The 24,751-nt window shown below is 45.6% G+C and overlaps 1 protein-coding gene across 4 annotated transcripts in view; it reads right to left on the bottom strand.

The window, feature by feature from the left end:
* EBF1 (EBF transcription factor 1) overlaps positions 1–24,751 on the bottom strand; it is a 266,747-nt gene extending 241,996 nt beyond the window's left edge. For 3 of the 4 annotated variants that reach the window (XM_040078260.2, XM_040078261.2, XM_040078262.2), the window contains exons 1-6: positions 24,433–24,681; positions 22,934–23,090; positions 22,560–22,623; positions 22,299–22,354; positions 13,202–13,275; positions 6,319–6,387 (exon numbers count right to left, since the gene is read on the bottom strand). In XM_040078260.2, the coding sequence (XP_039934194.1) occupies positions 6,319–6,387; positions 13,202–13,275; positions 22,299–22,354; positions 22,560–22,623; positions 22,934–23,090; positions 24,433–24,566 (554 nt within the window). In that variant the 5' untranslated portion in view covers positions 24,567–24,681. Of the gene's footprint in view, positions 1–6,318; positions 6,388–13,201; positions 13,276–22,298; positions 22,355–22,559; positions 22,624–22,933; positions 23,091–24,432 lie in introns of all 4 variants that reach the window. The other variant, XM_040078263.2, reaches the window with a different exon arrangement.

Raw genomic sequence — 24,751 nt, 5'->3', positions numbered from 1 at the left:
TGGGTGAGCACTAACAGTCAAACACCAAAGGTAGCAATCTTGTCTTCTGTTCCTCCTATCCCCAGGACATTCAACACAAGTCTTTTAGTCTCCCTAGAAAAATCTCAATTTTTATTCTGCATCAGGAGAACCATTTCTCTTCAGGAATGGGATCATCTCCCTGCTTAGAAATTACAGAGCATTCAGCACAATGAGCTTGCTTTGCAACAGAAGCCTCTGCTACATCACCAATGACATCAAATAGTAATACTCAAGCATAAGATCACTGTTAAATAAAGCCCCAAACACCAGCTGTGGATTCAAAAGGCATCACTGAGAGAAGCAAGTAACTATTAGAGTAGTGTGAAATGCTTGCAGTGAAACCCAAAACCACATAAGACTTGCCTGGTTTGGGATTTAATAACAAACTGAAAACTCAGAACAGGTTTGCTGAGAAACTCACAAACCTTCTGAGTGAAGCTCAGACCAAATTAAGGTTTTGCATGACACATCTGAGATCATACAAAAATTCTTATACTTGGAGGCAGAGAGAAGATAAATCAAACAAACAATAAGCAGAAGCTGGTTTGACCCTGACCAAGTTCATTCAGCCCCAAGAGCAAAATAAAGGAATTTATAAGCAGAAGTGATATGTGCCAACCCCAGCAGGCTGAAACCAAGAGATTTTTGCAAGAATCCTTGCAAAGTTACCCCCAGCTCTAGTGATTTCATCACCAGAATGAAGACTGACACCACATGCATGAGGAGCACTCGTAGAGGGGCAAGCATGCAAGCCTGAATCTCAGTGTGAGAAGCATCTACTGATCAGAGTCTCCCATTTATCTCACAACAGCTCAAAATGCCTTCGGTTGCCTAAGTCATGTGGGAAATGTTCTGGGTAATGCTTCTCAGCTGCATCAATCACAAGCAAATCCTGGAGGATGTGTGTTTGGGTCCCTCCCCTCTCAGCAATGTGTGGGTTCACAGGCTCCCGGAGCTCGAATGAAGCGCTCGAGGCCAACTTCTGTCTCTGAACACCCTGCTCAGAGGCCCAGGGGGGTTTAGGCAGCACAGCCTGAAAAGACAGCCTGGGAGACATCTCTGTGCACTGCTGGGGTTAGCTGTGTCACCCAGCTTCTGCTCCTCTGACTCCTCCCTGATGGATCAATAAAGCCCACCTAGCTCTGGAAGGGGCACAGCAATGAGGAGGGGGTTTTCCAGCACAAAATTCTGGATAATGGCCAAATATTCACACCCAGGGACATTTTGCAGCTAGGACGTCTATCAGAGTGTTCCATGCCTGCCCTCCTGCTCCTTCTGTGTGGAAAACCCACCCAAGGACCCAGCAGGGATGGGAACCCCCAGCTCCCCATCTCAGGTGCGAGAAAGGGGGGAGCAGGACGCTGGCAGACAGCTTTCCCTGACTCCACACAGCCAGGTTCTGGTACTGACGTGGGCAGGGGGACAAGGACAGGGCAGGGACTGGCACTCCTGCCAAGGGGCCACTGCCAGGACACCTGGCATCTCCTGCCACTTTGCTGTGACACCAGTGCTACGATGAGCCCACGTCCCTGTAGGATGGTGGGGATCAGGTGCAGCATTGGCCCCATCCCCTGCAGCAAAGCATCCCTCAGCAGCTCCCTCTCAGCAAAACCCACCTTGTCCCCTTGCCAGGACCTCTCCTGCAGGGCAGGTTCTGCCTGCATCTCCTTCCCCCTCTCTCCAGCTACTGCAAAACTCATTATTTGCCACATCCACCTAAGCAGTGTGTTAGTGGGGAGGATGCAGGGAGTGTGATACAGTCTTCCCAGTCACTTTTCTACTTGCCTGGTACTTACATTGAAAGGATGATCAGGCCTGTAAAATACAATCCACTACATGATGACTTGTAAAGCAGTAAAACAGAAGTAATGAGTTTTTCGTGTCATTGCACAGTGAAATCCTACCCACAAACATAAAACTTTTCAGGTTACAGGCTGCAAGATTTCAAACCCATCTGTAGGTGAGTTGGCTGGGTGAGCTGGGACAGGTTATAGAGAGCCCAGATGAGCATCCTGCACATGTTGGAAGCACAGGGGCCTTCCAGACACTGGCAGGAGGTCATGCATTGAAACGTACTCTGGTGTCATCTGATATCAAGGCATAGGGAATATTACAACCTCCAATCCACGAGTCCCCATCCCTGCCCCATGGACAAGAGCTGTGATGGCACTGGAAAGGCACAAACCTCCTCATTGCTCCTAAACTGCATCCAAAATGCCACATGAAGACCTTCAGTTCATCGGCAGAGCAGGGCCAGAAGAAGCCCTGGCCATCCCCTGGCCCCAAAGGTCACAAAGTCCCTCCCAGGGGAGCTCCAGCACAAAGCCCCTTGACTTCTACCTCCCCTAAAGATTATCAATCCAAAGGATAGATAGTGGCCAGATTCCCACTACAGGTCCTGCCTCTATTGGTAAATATTAGCAAAGCCAATCCCAGGTTACTGTCATCAGTTGCTCAAGTACTCTGGGAAGAAGCAAAATTTGGGACGAGCCAGCAACCGCCTGTTTTCAGCCCTTTCTCCAGGCAATGTCTCAGGCAGGATATATGTGATATATATGGCACATATATTTTCTGTCACTATATTTGGGATTGCAGTGGTTATTCCTATTTTATCAGTCACTAGGACTCCTATTGACTGGATGCAGCCATAAAAGGTAAAGGAGCCCCATCAGGCACTGGTAACACCATTAAATATCGCTCCTGACAATGGTAAATCGGGTTTAAAAGTTTGGAACCGAGTGCCAAGAGAGGAGCCTTTTTCCTGAACCAAGGAATAACATAAAGCCCCACTTTCTCCCCTATGTGACTTTTGTCATTATCATCTTTTCTGATTCTTACAAAGCAAACCTAATTAGGAAGCTCTCTCATTAGTCTTCCAGAAAAATTAGCACAGCTTATGCTAATTACTCCTGTAAAATTTAATAAACTCGTTGAAATGGGAATAGTCTAATGAGGTTTTATTTATTGAACTAAGATAACTGTAAGGAAAAAGGTTAGGACACCAGGATATCCAGAGTGGTAATAAAACTACAATTTATTCAATTTCTTCACAGGAATTTTATTGCAAACCTTTTAAATTCAAATATGAGATACAATTTGAAAGTTAAATCAATCTAGAATTTAATTTAATAACAGGAAGTGCTCTGTGTTTTCTTTAAGTGTGATTACAATACAGCCCTGCCACTGCACTCGTAGGAGGAATTGTGCATTTGTATTGTGACAATAATACCCCTTTTAAAATGAGTTCCTGTTCATCAGATCTTCATCTCAACACATGTAACTGGATTAGCAATAAAATATACAGGCTGTGCTAAGAAGATGATACAGACACACACATATTTCCAAGAAACTTCCTTGGGGTAACTGCTCTGTAATCATAATAGGTTTATTTTTTTCTCCAGAGAAAATTTAAACCACTGTTTTATATGAGTACAAATTTCTTTAGGTCCCTTTCACTACTGTATCTGCTGATACTGTAACAGAGCAAAGTATAAAACAATTCTATAAAGTCATATCCTGCTTCAAACACAGCTGCAGAGTTTCTTTCTTAAAACCCACATTTTCATTAAAGAGAAATATACAGTTGGATTTCACATATATCCAGGGTTTGAAGAAGAATACAACACATGTAACTTTGAAGTTGCCAAAGAGCCTTTTCTCCAAGTTCACCAAACCACCACAAAGCCAGAACCCTCTCTATCCCGAGTGTCTCCAGCCTCATCAAAGAGAATTAATTAATCCCAAATAGTATTCCAACTTGTCAGAAGAGGATAGCATTTCCATGTAAGTACATATGTCAAAAATCCCATGGATAGATTCTATGTTAAACTCTATGTTAGGTCAGAGTCTGTGGATTCACAAGATTTGATGCAAGAGTTAGATTAAATCCATAGGCAAAGACTTGATCAGAGCATCAGGCATGTGGGAGTGCTTTAGCCCAAATGGTAAATGAATTCTCTAAGCTCAGTGCAAATAAAAATAACTAAATATGGCTTTGCATACCAATTGACATAATAGTTAGAAACTGTGTGCATGGAGAAGTGACAATGGAGCACAACCAAACACACGGCCTCACTTGTGCAGGCATTTTCATCACAGAACAATTTTAAAGGACACGTTTTAAGGTAAAAGAGCTCCATATACATCACTTCATCCTTTCCAAACCAAAGGGGGACAAGGCAAATGAATAGGATAAATGTCACAAGAAACATCACTAAAGCCACTAACTGCATAAAGCACATACTTGCTTGGCCTAAATTGTTTGAACTAGCCCCAGCCAAGAGAAGGTTTTAAGTACCCTACTGGGACAGATGCGAAGCGGCAACAATAGAAGCCACACTAATGCAATCCAGGTAACACAATCCTGTTTCAAAAACACGGGGAGGGCTAATTACAGTACTGCTGAGTCAAATTTCTTATGCCACTGCAACCCACAGGAACAGGTCAAAATCAAGTGTTATTCAAACCACAGTCATATCAACCTTCTGTATCAAAGTCACAACTTAAAACCAAGTGAAGAACTTTAAAAGCTTAACCCATTCACAAGCCAAGAGTGATTCAGTGCGGGTGGTGAGGCAGGGTTTGTACTATCAGCTTTGAATTGTGTTTAGCTTGCATTTTAAGAAGAAACTTTAAAATTGGTAACTATTGCATCAATATATGTAAAGACTGAGGAATGGATTGCTGCTAGGAAGCTAAGGGTTGTTTTTTTTCTCCTGTACCTATTTTCCTCATTTTGCAGGAAGCGTGTAACAGACAGCATCTCAAAATTTAAAATGATTTGCAACTGGCAGTTTTGCATACTAGATAGTTAAACAAAATATTTCTGTAAACCTGCCATTAGCATCTTAACATCTCACTTTCCAGTACAATGAAAAATTCATGCGAATTTTGTAGCTTTCATGTTGCTCAAAATGCCACTCTAACACCATGTTTATAGTGTTCAGCTCTGCAGCATGCTTATAAAACACGGCTCTGTACAGGTTTCACTGGGGGGCTTTCCCCCACGCACACTTCCTCTGGTGCTACCTGATGCTCAGAGAAGATGAAAATATGCCTAGTTAAAATAGATAGGGATATCTTCTGAGATTTAAACATTCTCAGGATTACTTATTACAGCTAATCAAAACATCTGCTATAAGCATCCAATAAAAACACCTTCCTACCCAACCCATCCAAGAACTGGGAGCTGGGATGAGCACAAGGCTCTGGACTGGCTCCAGTGGGGCTCCCAACACGTCAAACCCACCTTCTCCTCTTTCATATAATGGATGCTCCGGCATGGAAGATACTACAAACTTCATCCAGCGAACATAACTCAGACAGCAATGCAAGGAGAAGCACGTGCTCCATGCCCTCACGCCTGTGTGTTTGGGTAGCTCCCTTTGGGCTCCCTCTGCTCACAGATTAGCGCAGGGTGTTGCTCTCCCCAGCCCTGACAGACATTTTTGGTACTTGGTGGCAATTCAACTCCTCTAGAGTAACCCTGCACAATACTCTGGCCGTCCCACACGGCTTTGGACATCACATTTGGACAATTCAAATGTAAAAATGGCTCTCTGGCTACCATTTTGCATAATTGGCAAGCAACAGAAACTACACATGGCTCAGAACAACAGGAATAGATGTATTGTGCTACAATGATTTACTCAGTGATGTCAGATTAGCAATATGGATCTGTTTAAAAACACAATAATTAAGACAGGCAAAAATGAATTAATCAACTGACAATACAGTCAAAATAGTATTCCAACCAAAGAAAATAAGAAGAGGGGAAAAAACCTTACATTGCAGATCTATTTTCTTAACCGTTTTTATGCATAAATAAAAGCCTTAAAATGTGGATGGATTGCATCCAACAGAACTACAGTAGCTAAGTGATAATGATTCAAACATTTTTCAAATAAAAGTTAAATATTTATAAGCACCCAACCACATTTCATAAATCACAAACTATTATTATTTTATTCCTGAAGCTTCCCTGGCATAGCATGTGAATTGAGTCACAGAAAGTCAGAAAGAAAAATCTCCTCTTTATGCACATGAATCAGTTACAAGAGCTGGAGCCCTCCACAGAGCAGGGCGCTCCAGTATCCCTACTTATCCCACATACGGCCCTTCCAAGGCAATCACAACTGCAAAGCACAACTAATTCTGCATCAAAAGACCACAAAATTTCATCCGTATATCCTGCTAATTCTTCCCCATTAGCAACACAGGGCAGGTGTTTCATTATAATGAGGAGAGGGAGGAAGGGGGAAAAAAAAAAAAATAGAAGGAAACAATAGCAGTCCTTACCTGTCAATTATCACTGGATCTGATGGAGTCTCATTTCTGTTGCCACAGCTTTTCTTGTCACAACAGCGGCTACAGAGCAAAAGCGAAAGGATTTAGTGCGACCATTACACTGTAAAATCATCATTACGAACATGGTGGGTTCAAATTGCCGGCTCGAGTTACCCTGCCGGCCCTGCCTGCAAATCAGTCAAATGTACTGGGTCACATATGGGTTAATTACGATGTTTAACTTCTTGCGCAGCTGGTTAGCAACGGAAAATATAAAAAGAGAGGGGTTTTGCCCCTTTCACCAACAATAATTCAAGGATCGCCCCAAACAGAGAGAGCTGCCTATTTGTAGCCTCTTTTCCGCGGGGTTTAACAGTTGTCCCGCAGACGCTGGCGCACAAAATAAGGCAGATTTTTCCCTGCTGAGCCTGGTTTTTACATTTGCTTAACGCTTGTGTTACACATCCACAAGATATTCCTGCTTCCACACAATTCCCAGCTACTGGCAAACCTCCCCTCAAACTCCGAAAGCACAATTATTCTCCCTCTAAGAGACGCTGGTGTTAATGGGGGAGCTAAAATGCAAGCAGCAGCAGCAGCTTTTTATGCTCGAGCGCGCCTGTTTCCCCAAGTTTTCTGAGCATGTTAATGATCACTAATGCCACGGAGAGCTCTGCTCCAGCGGCTGGTGCCCCGCATCAGGTCAGATACAAAGCAGGCATGTGAAATATAAGCTCCGACTCCCAAAGCACTGCTCCATGACTGACCTCGAGGCTGGGATTCTTTCTGAGCTAAGGTGGTTCATTGTTCCCTAATGAGAAGTTAAATTGTTGGGTTTTGATGGTTGTTTTCTGTAAGAAGGCGTAAATGTATTGCAGGTGAGTTCCTAGGCGAGGTACACGTTCCTGCTCCAGGTGGGAATCCCTCCTGGTGCCTCTGGAGCTGTGGGTGGGAGCTGCCCTGCTCTTCTCACCTGCCCACCTAAACCCACAACACCAAATCACAGCCACAAAGGTCAGCGAAGCCTTTAGATTTGACCCACCCACTCACCCCAGGAGGGAAACCCCCATCTCGAAAGGAAAGATCCTGTTTGTTGATGACCCTTAACAGAAGATCCCCCACTGAAGTCAAGGCTTCAAGAATTTTTTTTTAAATATATATAAACCAAGACTCATGGCTTACCCAAGCCCTTCTTGGTCCCCAAGGACCTGCTGGACACAGCCTGGGCAGCTGCAGGGCTGCAGGGACCCCATCCCATGATGGCACCAAGTGTCAGGCAGTGAGGACCACCCCAGCTGCTCTCCCTGCACAGACCTGAGCACATCAATAAACTTTCTGGTCAACCTCAACCACACACAAACCAAATCTTTGGAAACCACGAAGTTTGTTGCCAGCGGCATCCTGAGGACCTGCGTCTCGCCCGTATTTCAGCAGCTGTCAGGAGGGAGCACTGCTCACTCTCCCTCTCAGATGAACTATTTTCCTTTCCCCAGAAGGTGGAAGAACATCAGGGCAGGAAGAAGCCCTCAGAAGCGCCACACTATATAAATAGCCTTGTTGGGAGTATGACAAAGGTTCTCTTGTGTTGCTGAACAATAGAGTGAATAATATACAGTTACCCACCAAGATTAGCAGTAAAGCAATAACCACACTAAAGATAACAAAAAAGGGGCCTTTTACAAAAACAGCCGGTTTAAACATGGCTTTAAAAAAAAATAATAATAATTTTGTTTTCAAAGAGAGGAAAATACATAATTCTTTTCACCGCAAAAAAGCTTCAAGGCAACTATTCAGGGCTGAAACTTTTCACAGTTAACACATGTGCGGTATCTTCATTTCGGTGGAAGTTACATTGTTTGGGATTGCCAAAAAAAACTGCTTAATTTTACAGCACAATACCACAATTGATCCACCAGAAAATGCCAGAGCCTTGGCACCCTGAAAGCATTAAAATTTAGGAAGGAATAAAATATGCTGTAGGTAAATAGTCATGGGGACGTTCGGGGGCTTTTTTGCCTATAAAAGGACTTGTCATGGGAGTGCAGCTAGAATGTGTGGGGTGAGAAAATTTACCCACAAACAAGGCAATAAAAACTGCTAATCATTTTTAAATGATTAAAATGTAATTAGAAACAGAGTTGGCACAAGTTAAGACAATGCAGTTCTTGTGACTGAAGCGAATCAGGGCTAGTCCTGACATTCTCCCAGCAGACTGGAGGGACAGAAATTGCCACACTTACTCAGGCAAGCAGAGGTTCCCAGGCTCCCAGCACGAGATGGGCAAATACCACCATCCACACAGCACCAGGCTCAGAGGTTGGCACCTTCCCGGGGCATTAACCCAGAGGGAGAGGCAGCCACAGGCGCCTGGGGACAGGGACACCTCGGTCTCACCTCCTGCCACAAGTGGGATGGAGTCAGGCACTGACCAGTGGGGACAACCTGGCTTTGGGAGCAAGGGAAACACTTCACTGCCCCTGAGGTGACCCCTTAATTGGGTGGGGTACCTTCCCACAAGTGCACCCCAATAGTCCCAAGTGACAGCAGGAGAGCTCACTCCTTGTCCACAATCTGAGGGTGATGTGGAGGGGATGCATGGCTGGCACATCCCACCATCTGGTGGCTCTCTGGCATGAGAGGAGGCCCTGAATGTTCCTTCACGATCTAGAGAATTAAAATTTAAAATTTAGTTTGCCTTTTGTGTTTTTCCCCCCTCCCTGCAGCAGCAGAATTGGAGGCCTCTTCACTCCAGTCTTGCTATGCAAAGAATTAAAACATCACTGCAGATCTTGAGTTTCAGACCTGGTTAAAAGTGCTTTTAATTCAATTTCCCTCAAAAGCTTTGGCTTTTAGTGCCTACTTAGCGCTTGGAAATAAGTTCCTAAATATTCAGCACCCTTTCTCCTTTCCCTGAAAGAATTTTAAAATTCCCAGGAGCTTCTCCAAACCACTCAGAAACCCTCCAGTTCCCAGCAAGACTCTGTGCAAGAGCAGGGAATGCCAGCTCCTCACATCCAGGAGGACAAGGACTTGTCTTTGCTGTTCTTCCATGGCACCTCTCCCCAGGTGGGGTCAGGAGCCACGGCTCGGACACAATGCCACATTGACCAACAGGAAAAACTTGCTTGCTTTTAAAAACAAGTAGTCCTTGGCAGTAATGCAGCCTCCCAGCATTTCCAGCTCCTGCACCCCATCTCTGAGCATCCCACTGTTGTTCTCATCCACATGGCTCATCCCCGAGCCCCTCACCATCCCTGTCCTGCTTCTCCCCAAGCCACCACCACCACCAGGCTTCACTGCTGCCTTTCTCCTCACTCCAACCCTCTGGGGACCCACTGCTCTGCTGTCTTCTTGCTCTCCATCCTCCTCCTCCTCCTTTTCCCTTCCGTGTTCCTCTGCCCGCGCTGCCCGGGCCCGCAGGACGAGAACTCCTCACCCTCATGTCCGGCACCTCAGACCCTCCCTCGTCCCCACCCTGGCGCGGTGGCCGGAGCGTCCCCCCGCAGGAGCCCCGCTTTGTGGATCCCGGGGACAATGAACAATGAGGAATTAGGGGCCCGTGGCCAGCGCCAAGGCGACTTCGGCTGCCAGGCCCCGACAAGCCGCCAGCGAGATTTCGCACGGGGTCCCAGCGAGGTGGGATCCCTCCCGCCGGTGATGCCATCGGGACAAACCCAAACAGGCTCCTCACCCTGGAGCTCGGAGGTGCGGGACCCCCTTGCCAGAACAGGCTGTAAGGTCTTATTTCACACAGACAAAAACCCCATATTTTACTCCAACCTCATTCTCAGAAATCGCTGAACCATTTTAGCTGAAACTTTCCAAAGAAAGTCAGCCTGAGGCTGACACCCTGCAAAGGATATTTCAGCCAGAACAGTTTAAGTTTGGCAAAGCTGTAAGCCACTGAAGGTTTCATAATGGAAATTGTTGAGGCAATATTAACTATAGATGTCCCTCCCCATGCTGCCTACAATACTAATAAATTCCACTGAGGTTGTGAATTCTCCCCAGCTATTAACATTTTCACCAACAGGGTAGATTTTTATATCTGACAAAACACAATGAAATCCTTTGAAATAAACAGCTACCTGAAGCAAACGTCAGGTTCGCTCTCCTACCACAACCAGGACTCTCTTTTACATTTGAATTCTTTGTCTCCTCCGTGCCGTAGCTGTAGTACACTATAAATACCCAGCTTTGTCACATAAATGCAAAGTTTTATTGTGCAGTTAGCCTTGATAGAAAGCACTGCTGAAAGTTGTTTAGAAATTAAACATCTAAAACAAGCTATTTTAAAATACAGAGCCCTCACTATTTCATGTCTGAAATGAAGAAATTTCATCTTAGGGAGAGCAAGCTGTCTTTCACACCATATGGCTAATGGTAGTGCATAGCAATTAGCTGGGCTGATTAATGGGGAACAGACTCTAATTTTATGCTTATAATTGAGGCTGCATTTGCACCCCTGGTGCAAATTCAGCACATCCCAACTTCCACTTACAACAGGCAAGAAATCAAGAGAAACAGAATGGTGTGGAGAGAGAATTTTTTCCCCTTCTAGACCCCTAAAGAGCATCAGATTTGCAATTTAAAAGCGTGTTAGCAGCACAATAGATGACAGATTTGTGCAATAGGGTCAAGCGGCCTGGTAAACAAACAGCACCCTCTAACACACGTATGGGCAGCAAAGGAAATGGGGAACATCTAATATGAGCTGTAAGAAATTTGAATATGTCTCCCCCATCTCATCATGAACACAACATTTGCCTACTACAGTCGGTTTGGGTTTTTTCTACCCCTCCACCTTATGGCCATGAAACACAAAGCAAGGACTAGAAGTAAATAAATAGGAGGAGAAGAATAAACCTTCTGAGCCAAGGAATTTTAAGAACAAAGAAAGTGCAAAGTGCTTTAATAAAGGGAATGGCTGTGCATCTTTCTACGTTCCCAGAACAGAAATAATTTTGTCTCAGTCAAAGTATATTGAATGGCTATAAATCTGTGATGTGGGCATTTGGTCTTCTGGTTAAAACTCAGCCCACTATATAAAGTTTTAATTTACTTCGTACACTTTATGTTTCTGAAGTGTCTGTAAGGAAATTAATCCCTAAACTAGTTGATTCTGGCTCTGTGAGTTATTCCTACCACCAAACCTTGCTGGTTAAGGATCAGGAGGACACATCACCCAGGACTAATGGCAGATTCAGACCCTGACACTGCAGGCACTTGAGCATGTGCTTAATTTTACTCATGTGCCCAGTCCCACTGTTTCACTGGTCTGCTGCAGGAGGAAAGTAAAAGGCACTAGAGTCTTATCAGGTCAGGGGCCTCCTTTAATATTTCCATGAATTGTTCCTAGCTAGGTATCCAGTGTGAAAGTCGTGCTAATTGGGCCAATGAATTTTAGGACAATTTTAGGTTGTCAACATGACTGGGATTCCATTTGGAAAGGCAGAATTGGCCTGGAGTCCTCAGCAGAGCACCAAGGCTCCCAACGGCAGCAGAGGTTCAGGCACCTCTTGGAGCTGCTGATTGCTCTGGAGCTGCAAACCAATGTCTTTGGTTTCCTGGAAGAAGCCAAACCCACTGAAGGAAGCAGCCTAGAAAAGCACGACATGAAAACTAAAATCCCCCAAAATCCTGCTGCAAGGAAGAATTTGAGGGGAGGGCTGTGCAGGGTTTCACCCAAGTTGGCAGAGCAAGGAGAGCAACTCCTTCTCTGTCTTCATCACAGGGCGCTACCCCCCAGCAGGGTTTTAGCAGGAGGAGCTGTCAGTGGAGGACAAAACATGCAGATCCCAAGAATTTTAAAAAAAAAAAAAAAAAAAAAAAAAAAAAAAAAAAAAAAAAAAAAAAAAAAAAAAAAAAATCAACCAACAGAGAAGTTTCCATCTGAGTATTTTGTCAAAGACTCTCCCCTGCCAGGAAACCCTCATCCAAGTTTATTCTTTTAGAAGTGGGTACTAGTTTTTACCCTCAAGTTACTCCTTTTTAGTAAATGTGTTTTGTAAAAGTTACAACGCATGCAATGGCATTTTTACAGTCTTAAAACAACTGATTGTAACAATGAGCTTATGCAAGAATGCCTTGTCTTCCACCAGGGAATTATTTTCTGCCATCGAATAACATGTAACAAATGATTTTTTCAGACATGCAAAAAACACCCACTAACTTTAATGAGACTGAGAGGTCAAGCTCTCTGGGGTGGTGAAGAGGTTTGTGGTAAAAAGGAAGTAGAGAAGGCTTCACCTACTTTAACCAGCCAGAAGAGAGAAGGAAGCAGCTGCAGAAGTTTGGGGGAGAAGACATTTGACTGAATTGAAGTCACCAACCCCACACAGGGGTTGAGAGGGCACTGGGCAGAGCCAAATCTGCATGGGGAATTTTTGAGGAAATCAAGAAAACATCTTTTGCACAGAGAAGCTTCAGCTGCTCCGCTCTGGCCGAGTGCGGAACCTGCCTGAGCAACAACCAGGACAAAAAAACCTCCTGACCTCACTCCTTAATGCACATCCACGAAAAAAATAATAAAACATAAAAATACTATTTTGTCATTTTACAGAGGAGTTTTTTGTTGGGAATTGGGGGCAGAGACGTTTATTGCTACAAGACTATAATAGATTGTTAATTTCGGTGAGGAGACCTTTTGTGGGCTACAGTGTCTAAATGAAAACCAGCAGCGTTCTGTTAAGAATAACTCTTTATAAATAATTGAAAACTAGTGTGACGACTGAGACCTTGCCGCTAATTACACACACGGAACTGCGTTATTTTGGGATTGTTTAATGCGAGAAAGATAAATTTAAGGCCAAAAATAGCTGTAGGTTCAACCTAGATTTTGGGAGACAGATTCATCTTCGCATCACTAATTAACTGGAAGAGGGGTATTTCTTACCTGCACATTATTTCATGCGTGAGCAGAACTCGGCACATTTCTGGGTTCTTGTCTTGGCCTTCATATACTATTGCCTAGAAATAAAACACATTTTTAGTTGTACATAAAGTTGAGTTTGGAGAAAATCAAAACACATTATGGTAAGCAAAGGCTCAGCGAGTTACAAACCACAGCTCAGGCTAAAGAGATCTGGCATCTTCACCAAACCTGCTCCAAGACCTGCAGTTGTAACAAAACACAAGCTGAGTACAGCTAAATTCCCTCCTCTCTGTTGCACATCTCTCCAGCAGTGTGTAGGATGGGTTTTTTTAGTAGTCAAGACAACCACAATTTTCTTTTCAATTCAGAATAAAATATAAACCTAATAGCATTAAAAGGAAGGGGGGGAAAAGAAAAAAGGAAAAAAAAAAAAAAAGAAAAAAGAAAAGCAGCAAGGCTTGGTATACTTTGGGTCCTATTCATTAAAAAAAAAAAAAAAAAAAAAAAAAAAAAAAAAAAAAAAAAGAGAGAGGGAGAGAGAGCTCATGCATTTTTAATTACAAAAGCTGCACAGCCCAGGCGTTTTCCTGGTAGCTCCTGAGAAAGCGCCTGGGCCTGATTCTTCCCTTGAACCTCCTGATCCAGCGCTTTCCAGAGAGCACCTCCGGAGTTACAGGGATATAAATAAGTGAGGAGAAGGCCCTACCAGAGCAGAGGAGACCAAAACAAACAGAGGATCAACCGGCTTGAGAAATTTGACTCTTAGACAGCACAGGGAGAATCCTTTAAGCTAAAACTGTGGAAAGGCAGTGCGTTCACATTTCAAGAGGAGCCTACGTTTGCTCCCAGCAGCAAAGGATCGGCATTACACACGAACTGGGTTGGTGCTCTCAGCCCCTGCGGGACAGGATTTCCACCTCAGCCCCACAGAATCATGTTTTCCAGCCACCCCTGCTCCCAGGCACCAGTCCCCCAGCAGCCAAACAAAAGTGGAGTTTCCTTTGCAACAGCAGCTTTTGCTGGCACTGAGGTTTCCAAATCTCACTTCGGAGCTGGGATTGGAGCCCCAGCCTCGGAGGGATGACTGCCCCTGCATCTGAGCATCAGCGCTACCCTTGAGCTTGGTGTGACCCTTTTCAGCCGCTAAAACACGGAGCTTAAAACAAGAAATCGAGGGAAAGGACTCAGCAGGTAAAATGACATCTGAGATGGGTCTCCCTAGAGCTAATGATAAAATAGAGACTGAAATTTAAGAAGTGTGCTCTGTGGATGAAACGCATTTTAAGGAATGAGATCAATTTGAAATGGAAGCATAGAAAATAACTGACAGAAAAGTAAGTTTCCATAACATAGAACAAACTGCTTTTCTAGTCCTTACAAACGTAACCCACAAAGGGTAAGATGTGTGGTACTTCCAAAAGGGGCACAAATCCCAAGACACACAAATCTGAAGAAGCATGCACTGACTCTTGCACAATTTAAATGGCAACATGCAATATTAATATAATGCATTAGAAAATTACTTAATAATTCCATAAATAATATCAGGAATGGGCCTGTGTTACCTGTGGTAGTTTTAATTTTTTAACTTCAGTTTTGCTATGGGCCTTCCCCTAAAACCCGAGAGCCCCTGGGCCGGGGTTTTATAGCTGATGAAACAGAGGCTGCCATTAATCGCCACTAATGGGCCCAGAGTCTCACCTGGCTCTGCCCCCTCATTTCCACCAGGGAGACACAACAGCAGCGAACCCAGCACTGAGATGAAGGAAATGCACAGAAAGTCCCCCCAACACACACACCAGCAACCCCCTGGCCCCAGCTGGGACCCCCACCTTGAGCTACTGCCATATCAGTGCCCAAGAGAGATACAGATGATTTGCGAGGAGCCTTGGAAAATGGAATTACAGGTATTACAGCAGGAGATGGGACAAATTCAGAAGAGCCTCATTCCCAGCATTAAAAGGGAAGATGGGGAGAAGCTTCTTCCAAGCAAAGCCAGAGAACTGAAGTAACTGGCTGACACCTGGTGGGGTCAGTCAGCGGGGATATTGCAAAGACTCCAGAAAACCCCAGATCGGGTTCCACCGGGCAGTGGGACAGGCCAGGCAAGGAGGAAGCTCATGGCTCTCCTTGGACTTCATCAACAGTTAAAAAATAATCCCCCTCTGTGAATGCAGAGCAGAAAGGGAAAGAGCAGATCTACTTCTGAGGCCTTTAGTGGGGACAAACACCTCCAGACAATCACAACGGGACATGGGAGGAGAGGCTGCTGGACTCAGCTCGTTCTTCTCATAATTCCAAATATTCAAATAAATTTACCCAGGATGGGTTAGCTTGTTGCCAGTGGAACCAAGGAATTGCTAGAAACGACGAGGCAGAACGCAAAATTTACTTTCTTTTTTCCCCCTGTCCTCTCTCCTCCTCTCCCCTTCCTGCTGCTGTGCTTACTTAACCTCCAGGTAGCTGCTTAAATAACTCAACTAAATAGCAATAATGAACGGGCAGAGTCAACACTGCGGTACATAATCACCTTGTCTGTTGTGTTTAGCATCAGTGATCCCTTCTTTGCGTGCATGACATTCCTCTGCCTCCCTCCACGTTAAGGATTTGCTTCTCACTTTATTTGCATTCAATTACCGAAGTTGCACCCGTGCACATTTTGTTTCCTCCGCGTCAAGCGCAGCTCCTCTTGCCTACCCTACTCCTGCAGGGATTTCTAGGAAATTCTGGGAAGCAGGAGGACGCTCTGGGCTCATCTCTGAGCAGCTCATACCCATCTCCCCACTCCTGTGCCCCCAATTTACTTGTGTGAAGCGCCAACTCTTTGCCCCCATGAATGGCTGCCCGAGAGCCCTGCGGATACTCGACCGCCTCGCAAACCGCGCCGCTCTGAAGCATTAATTCTACAATTAGCTTCAAAAAGGAAACAGGAACTGCTAAAGTTTCAGATCGTTAGAGCTGCCAGAAGTATTTTTACAGGAAGGGTCTACTACGTTACCGTTGTGAAAATGTTTAACGCTCGGATTTGAAAAGCTACTCTTTTTAACAAAAAAATACCTTGATTTTTTTTTAATAAAGTATGCGGGTTTTTAAGCTCAGGCTTTGAAACGGGGAGATTGCGTCGGGGTTCCCTGTCGCACTAACGTCGTCGTGATTTTGTCAAATAAGGATCACATTAATGAGAGACAAAGTGAAAGTTACAACGCATAAACTTAGACCACAGCAGAGCTAAAAATAAGCCTGCACACAGATACACATCAGAGTTGCACAACAAAACACCGGCAAAGGAAATGCAAAATTATAGACTTTGGGTTTTTTCTTTTTGTTTACTTCATGTCGTTTTGACTCGGTGGTGTTTCATAAGCACTTGAAAACAGCGTTTCTTCTCTTGAACAACTTAAACATTTCCCCACAAAATTTATCTTCCATTTTGCCAGCTGTTACTCACCCAAGCAACCTTCCCGCAAGAAGTCCCAGTGAGTAACAATCACTCATGCACAAACGGACTTTAAAATCAGGCCCCGAAAAATTGGTGTCAAAAATATAAGGCTTCCTCACTTCTATTTAAATAAATCTGCATAAAAAGTTAAATCAAATTCAATTCACTGCTTAACAGCCAATAAAAATTAGTACATTGAGCACATCACAGTCAAGTACGTCCAAAAATTCACCTAAACTTTTCAGCGACGGACTTCATTATTAAAAAAAAATAAGAATAAATAAAAAATAAAAAGGACGGGGCGCGATGTAAAAGTCAAGGCTACAATTCTCATTTGATATACTTTTCCCCCCCAGTAGACGCAGCAGGATAACACAATAAAAGAATTCACAAACAAGCTGGAAAAACACAGAGACAGATTTTGTCCTTAACCATTCCAGAATAAATCCAGATTTATGCTGGTACAAGTGAGGGCAGAATCGTCTCGTGGTGTCAGTTTGCCAGTCAAGCAATCCTGCTTTCAGAACTGGACGAAAAACAATCTTGAAGGAATGAGATCATGGTCATTATATTACTCAGTTATGTCATGGCCTTGATTTTAAAAGAGTAAGAGAAGGAGAGAAATCACCAGCGTGCATCTAAATCCACTTGCTTTCAGATTCCATCTGCCTCACAACACAAAGTATCTCCCTTACAGAAATGAAAGAGAAGGGAAAACTCATTAAAATTAGGGTCTTTTCCAAAACAGAACTAAAATTATTTGGAATGACGTTTACAGCCGTACACACAGGGAGAAAATAAAATCCTGGCCCCACCGAATTCAATAGGCGCTTTGCAATTGACTTCAGATGGGCCAGAATTTCACCCAGAGAGGATTAGGCTTGTATCCACTGTATATCTACAGAGAAAATACTGTGAATTACATTTATTTGGCTTTGAATCCTTAACCCTCAATTACCCGAGGTTTTACCCCTTCCCCAGGCAAAACCGCGACTCATCCCAGGGATGGGTTTATCCCGGACGAGCAGCGCGGAGCTGGTCCCGGGGCGAGGACAGGGAGTTCTTGCTCTGCCTCTCCTCAAACATTTCAGAAGCATCTAATTATTTTATCCAGTCTCCCTCTGCCTTTGATTCACAGCCTGCTTATCGACGTATTCACACAAATTAAATAAATTTATCTCTCCTAATATGTTCATTTTTAATGGTTTTCAAACATTCACATGGAAACAGCTCTAGCGTAAATATCCCAGAACAAATGGCTGTATATTATACAGGAGGGAGCAGTTGGGCTGCCAGACTGGGAATGCACCAGGCCATCTGGCTCAGGCAGTCTCTCCAAAATCCTCAGCTTTGTTTTCACCCTCAGACTCCAAACAACACATTTTCCACTGTGATGAGTTTACATTTTCCCAAACACAGGTCCTGATCATGCATGCAAATTCCAAACTTCTCCATTCCTCTCTGTACAAGAAAATTAAAATCACCTGCGCTTCTGACATCTCACCAAAGGCACAAGAAAGCTGCTAAAATCTGGCTCAATGTAAACTTTCCCCGTCACAGGGGTTAGGTTTTGTTTTATGTTTGTGTGAAATTTCTCTGAGTCTGCTGAGGCTCCTCTGAACTTATTGATAACATTTTTTTTTCCCATGCGTGTAGCTGCCAGAGAAGGGCCATGCCATGCACAGAATAGAGCTGATCAAATATCTGCAGACATCAGAGAATGACAGACAAGTCAACAGAAAAACCATTTGCATCCAGAGTTATAGCTCTGAAAAAAAAAATCCAAATATAAACAGGGTTTAAGTCTGAAGGAAGGATTTTTGACTCATGAGGGCTCTCAGCAATAGACAATAGCCATCGAGCAAAACTTATGATTGTTAAGATGCCTGAGCCATATTAGCATCCGTTATATCTTATGGATGAGAACGGCTGAAGGAAAAATGGGTGGGGAACAAGTATTTCAGATTTATTTCCTCCATCTCTCCTAATAGTGAAATATCTCAACTTTATGAAAATACAGCCAAAGAAATAGAAGGCATCTCTTCTCCATAAACACATTAAAATCCTTTGACTTGCCTAAAAACTCCAGTTTTATTAGAGCAGACATATTTCACGTTTTGCAGGCAATTTCAAAATGCATCATTGTTAGAGGCAGATCTTCTGCGGGAGGAGCTGCTGCTTTATGGAAAGCAACAGCCGTAAAGTTTGGGGTCCTACAGGGTTTTGAGCGCTTTAGGAACGTGATCCCAGCATAAAATGAGGTGCCAATATAACATAAAAGAAAATTTAATTAAGCCAGTATTGACACCGAATGTTGTTGCCTGAACCAGAAAGAACTCTGCCACAGGAATTATTTGAGTGTAGCAGCATTTACAATTTTTAAGTGACGGGGACACGCTTCAGAAGCTCAGCGAGACCCCCAAAAGCCACGTAACTCCCATTTCACCCAGCGCTTCTGCAGGGCCACCACCAAAGGCCAAGCACAATAACCCAAATACAACCCCAAATGATGCACTCTGAGACCAATCCTGACGGAGTTTCCCGTTCGGAAATCCCACAGTCCCCATTCCCAAGGAGCAGCCCGAGCTCCTGTCCGGGGCAGTGCATGCACAGCTCATCCCACAGCCCAGCTCTGCCCCGGGATGCAGCTCCCAACACAACTCTTGGCTCAGTAGTGCCACTCTCCAGCCCCAGTGCCCATCCTGCTCCACAGCTGACAGAGAAACACACACGCACCAGGACACGGAGATCCCTCTGTCCCACCCAGGATACGACCCTTGCTATGAGTTTCTTAGCTGGGCACAGCCACAAAAACAAATCCCTGAGTTAGGCGGAGCAGGAACACTCAGGAGCAGGAACATCTCCTCTTTGGAACATACACAGCCCCCAGCACAGCCAAGCCCTGCCTAGCTACTGCTATAACACGAGCTGCTAGTGGGACATTCGCATTAAACCTCTGAGCAGCAATCCTATGCACAGAAACCCAGGTCTGATTTGCGGAAGGGCTTTTATTTTATCTTACCTAACTCAGTAACCCGCAACCGTACAAAACCTCGCAATTTGTAACTGTGGCACAAAGAGAATATATTTAAATCTGATGTGTCCATATTAAAAAATAATAATAATAAATTAATATTTAAAAAAAAAAAAAAAGTCACAGATACTTTCCTGTATGATCTGGGGAAACCTAACTCACTCAAGCTTTGCTTCTGTGGGATTTTTAATTTGCCACCAGAAACCTCAGAGTAGCTGTAATTTCAGTCTGGGAATTCACAATTATCGAGTGTGTGAATGTGCGTGTGTGAGGACTGAGCAGATACTTGCCAGCTGAAACGTGTACACTTCTGCAACAGTTTCATTTAAAAGTAATCATTTCATTATCCAATTTGTTCTGAGCGTCATGCATTAAAATACTACACCTTCAAGTAGACTGACAATATATATTTAACTTTCATTAAAAATTAAAGAATTTTCAGACAGTCTTTGCAATATTTAATTACAGTTTGATGATTTGAAAGTTACTTGAGAATCTTCTATATAATTCACTGTCATAAAATATAAATGATATATTCAACATTTGGGTGAGCTTCTGTCATGTGTTGTACTTCACTTCCTAATAAGCATTCAGTAACGGACGCGATCCCAACTCTGAAATAATTTCACTTTTGAAAAGAAAGAATTAAAAATGGAGAAGGTGAATTTAGCGTCTGACCCCCCAAAAAATTTGGAGCAGCACATGCCACAGTTTTGACATGACAATGCCCTATTTTTCATAAGCAATTGCAGTCATGCCTAAAGAAACTACAGACATGAAACTAATATGTAAGCAAACATGTTTACGTTTAAAACAGCCTTTTGCTCCCCGTTTTCTAATCTAAGCTCAGAGGGATTTTGTTCTAAAATCCTCGCTTCTCAGCCGCACTGCACTTTTCCCAAAATCTGTAATTCGCACTAACTTTGTTTTTCTAAGATTTCCTGAAATCAGACAGGGTTGGTTTTTGGTTGTTTTGGGGTTTTTTTTCCCTCCTCCTTCTTCATTGTCAACGTGCTTTAAAGCTACACGGTAGGTTTTACAAATAAACTGTATCTGGGGTTTTTTTTTCCCTTTCTCTCCAAAGACCCTCTGATGACTTGATAATAATGAGAGACCAAGAGGTCAAACAGTGCCTTAGGATGAACTCTTCATATGCAAGATGCCTTTGTTAAGAAAATTATTTTGAATCCACTGCTCTCCATGAGTTCAGGGCTCTGTTTTCAACAGGATTATGACCAGAGGCTTCTGCATTTCCGTAAGGATAGGAAAGCTATTTAAAGATAATATTTATTGATAGTCTTTCTCACACGATCTACACTGAAATACACAAGCTTCAAAAGGACTAAAAAGAGTTCATGTATCAGGAAGATTTTGTTACTTCTAACACAAACTAACCAATTTGTGCCTGAAAACCAGGGAATGACATCAAACGCTTTCCAGGATTTTTTATGAAGAAGCACATATTGCTGCTGTTTTAATTCCTACAGGGAATGGGCTCTGTTTGGAAGTGTACACTCTAACAGAGTTCAGATGCACAGAGGATTGTCTAGTAAAATTCACCCAAGTTCCTTTTTTTTTTTTTTTTTTTTTTTTTTTTCTGTGCTGTTGAAAGACAGTCTTCAATAGCAGGAAAAGATGTTTAGGGACCATCAAAGAGAGTTTTGTAAAACAAACTCAGCCCTTAGAGCTTTATGTTTTGCTGTAGAAAAGAAATCCGAATACAAGCCAAGAGTTTTGTCCCTGTAGAAAACATATAAGGACTGACGTTTCCTAGCATACAAAAAAAAAAAAAAAAAAAAAAAAAAAACAAAACAAAACAAAAAAAAACCTTAATGTTTTTCTTAAATAAAATTTAAGAATTATCTTGAACAAGTAAAACAGATTAGGAGGGGAAGAAACATATTTTAAGGATGAAAAGGCTCAAAAGCGATCTCAACTATTTGAAAGAAACATATTCTAAGAGAAAAATATTCTGACAGGAGCAGAAAAAAAAAAAAAGACAGAGGAAAAATTAAAAAAAAAAAAAGAAAAGAGAAAGACTCGATTTGCTTAGACGGTCCCTTTGTAAAAACACCGGTTTTAAACAGAAAAATATTTTTTACAGGTAGGCACGCACGCTATTACTCTGTTCGGGCGGCTAAAGAACAGGCTTTAAATGAGGATTAATCCACTGACAAGCCCTGCTGCCCTCCCCGAGTCCGACACCGAGCCCGCCGCTGCCCGCGCCTCGATTCTGGGCTCTATTCCGACCCGCGAACGTGTCGCGATACAACCGCTCCTCCTTCAGCCAGCGCAGCCGGCGGCAGCGCCGGGAGCGGACGGACAGACGGAGCCCCGCGCCGGGGCAGCGCCTTGTGCCGGCGGCGCCCGGGGGCTGCCGGAGGCCGGAGGCTAATTCTTATTAATTAAGCGACAAAACCATCCGCGGCCCTGACTGGGACGGCCGGAGGGTCGGCCGTATTTCTGTCCCGCAGCCCCGCAGCGGGCAGGGTCCCGCAGCGCGGCCGGTGCCCGCGGGAGGCGGCGGCTCCGTCCCTGCCCCGCCGGGCAGAGCGGCCCCGCCGCGGGGGCGGGTTTGGCCTCCCGGGGCCGCCCCGACGGCTGCCACCCCCATCCCTGCCCGGCGGCCGCCCCGCGGCACCCACCTGCTTGGTCATGGAGTCGATGAGTCGGACGTAGAAATCCTGCTCCGTCCTGATCCCTGAAACAAGGCACAGGCGTGAGGAGCGGAGCGGGGCCGGCCGGCGGCGGAGAGCCGGGGCTCGCCCGAGGGTTCGGGCCTGCCGGGGCCGCCCGGGTCCGGCAGCGAGCGCGGGGAGCGGAGGGGAACCGGGGGAACCCGGGCGCTGCAGGGCTCCGCAGCCGCGGAGGCGGCGGGGCCGACCCCGGGGGCTCCCTGCCCTTACCATTGCTGTAGAGCAGCTGCAGGCGGTAGTGGATCCCGTTGTTGGTCTTTTCGCTGTTGGCTTCCTGAAGTCAAAGACGACACGGGAGGCCGGAGGGAAAAGGAAAACAGTATCAATGAAGCTGCTCCATCACTCGCACGCCGGGTGTCCCCGGGGTTGGATGGGGCAGCTGTCAGCCCTCTTTCCCTGCCCCGGGCTTAGCGAGAGATCAGGGGACACCCCCGCCCCGTCTGCCCTCCGGGACAGAGGAATTCTGAGGCGCCCGGGGGGCTGCCGTGGCTCCCGGGACGAGCCGGTGTCGCGGGGCCGGGGGAGAGGAGCGGGGAGGGGCCCGGAGAGGCGGCCGAGCCCCCACGGGGCTCCAGGGTACTCACCTTCTCCTTCTCCACGAAGCCCACGAAGGCGGTGCGCTCGATCTCCACGGGCTGCCCCTGCCGGTCGTACAGAGCCAGGACGAAGTGGAAAAAGTTGGACTTCCTCAGGTTGGAGGGCGGCTGCTTCTCGAAGTGAGCCCGGGCCAGACCCACTCCGCTGGGACCAGAGACACGCGGGTTAGCGGCAGCTCCGACGACGAGGCCTCACGTCCCCCCCGGCCGCCTCCCCGGCCCGTGCCTTCCCCCGCCGGGACCCGGCTGGGCCCCCCCGGGACAGAGCATCCCTCCCTCCCCCGAGCCGCTCCGGGGCTTTTCCCTCCGGGCACGGAGAAAGAAATACTCGAGCTCCGAACCTCGCGGAACCCCGACCCCAGAGCCCCCAGCAGCGCCCCCAGCCCGGCCCCGGTACCCACCAGCCCTCCCCAGGGACCGTGCCCGCTCGCAGCCGGCTCTGCATGGCGGGGCAGCCGCGCTCAGAGCCGCGTTGCCCCGCGGAGCAGCATCGGTCCTGTCACTTCTCAAACTCGGCTGGGAGCTGTCACAGCAGCGCCCATGTGCCTTATCTGGCGAGCCTTTCCTCCCGCGCCGGAGCGGTGGGTAAACACCGAGCCCAGGAGACAACTTCAAATATTTCAGGGTTGTCCCTGCAGAAACTTTCCCTTCCTTAGAGGGCTCCAAAGGGAGGGGTGCGGGGCGAGGAGGGAGACACCGGGAGATGTCAACGTTAAACTGATGCTGGCTCCCAGGGCTCAAGCTGCGAATCCAGCATCGGGGTTTGGTTCGTGTTTGGGTTTGTTTTTTGGTTTGTTTTGTTGTTGTTGGGGTTTTTTTTGGGTTTTTTTTTTCGCGAGGAAGAGGATGGGAAGAAGGAGGAATAAGAGAGAAAACGAGGCTGGGTGCAGCTTCACCCAACCCATCTTGTATTTGGAGGGATTTCTTTTAAAAAAATCTGAGATAAGTGGCAGTGGTTTTACGAAAGGAGTTCAAATTAAATTCCTCCTGGAGTACGCTTTGCAAACTCCCTACTTATCGGAGGAGAAAAAGGGGAGCTGCTGATTCTGACGAGAATAGGAAAGCGAGGTAGACAAATATATTTTGGATACATCCGTGCACAACTCGCTGCTTTCCGGAGCAGGAAAGTGTCATTTGAAGATCATAAGCCTAAATCAGCAGCAAACGTAGTTTTGAAAACTCCTTCCTCCGAGCGAACACAAGGAGCCAGAGAGATGAAACCTACCTACCCGTACCTAGCGAAACTCGCCACTTCCTTTATTGCTGTTATCATTATTTAATAAAAAGTCATTCCTACGGGACAATAGGGATAAATATTTAACTGGCGACATCTACGCGAAACTCACTGCCGGCAGCAGAGCTCCAGAGCCGGGTTTTTGTTGGCGCGGGGGAAAAGGCGCTGCCGGCGGGGAGCAGCGCTGCGGGCGGGGAGCGCCCCGGGGCGCGGAGCGGGGCGCGGGCGCGGAGCGGGCGCGGAGCCTGCCTACCTCTGAGCGGCCGTGCTGGCGTCCAGGACGCCGGCTCCCTGCATCCACGTCCGCACCGCGTTCATCCCCGCGCCGAGGGGCTCTTCCTTCATGCTGCTCCCACTCCGCTGGATGCTTTCCTGAATCCCAAACATGAATCAGAAACAACAGCGCAAATCTTCCTTCTTTATTCAAAATTTTTTTTAAAAAAAGTGATAAAATCGCCAGACGGACTGTTATATGTGGGGTTTTTTTCTTTCTTTCTTTCTCTTTTTCTCTCTCTCTGCAGCTGATCGCTGGAATCAAAGCAAGTCGGAGAAGGCAAACACAGGCACGCACA

The sequence above is a fragment of the Hirundo rustica genome, chromosome 14 (assembly GCF_015227805.2).
Source record: "Hirundo rustica isolate bHirRus1 chromosome 14, bHirRus1.pri.v3, whole genome shotgun sequence".
Taxonomy (NCBI): Eukaryota; Metazoa; Chordata; class Aves; order Passeriformes; family Hirundinidae; genus Hirundo; species Hirundo rustica.
Note: the sequence above shows the minus strand (reverse complement) of the source record. Positions and strands in the feature narration are given on the sequence as shown.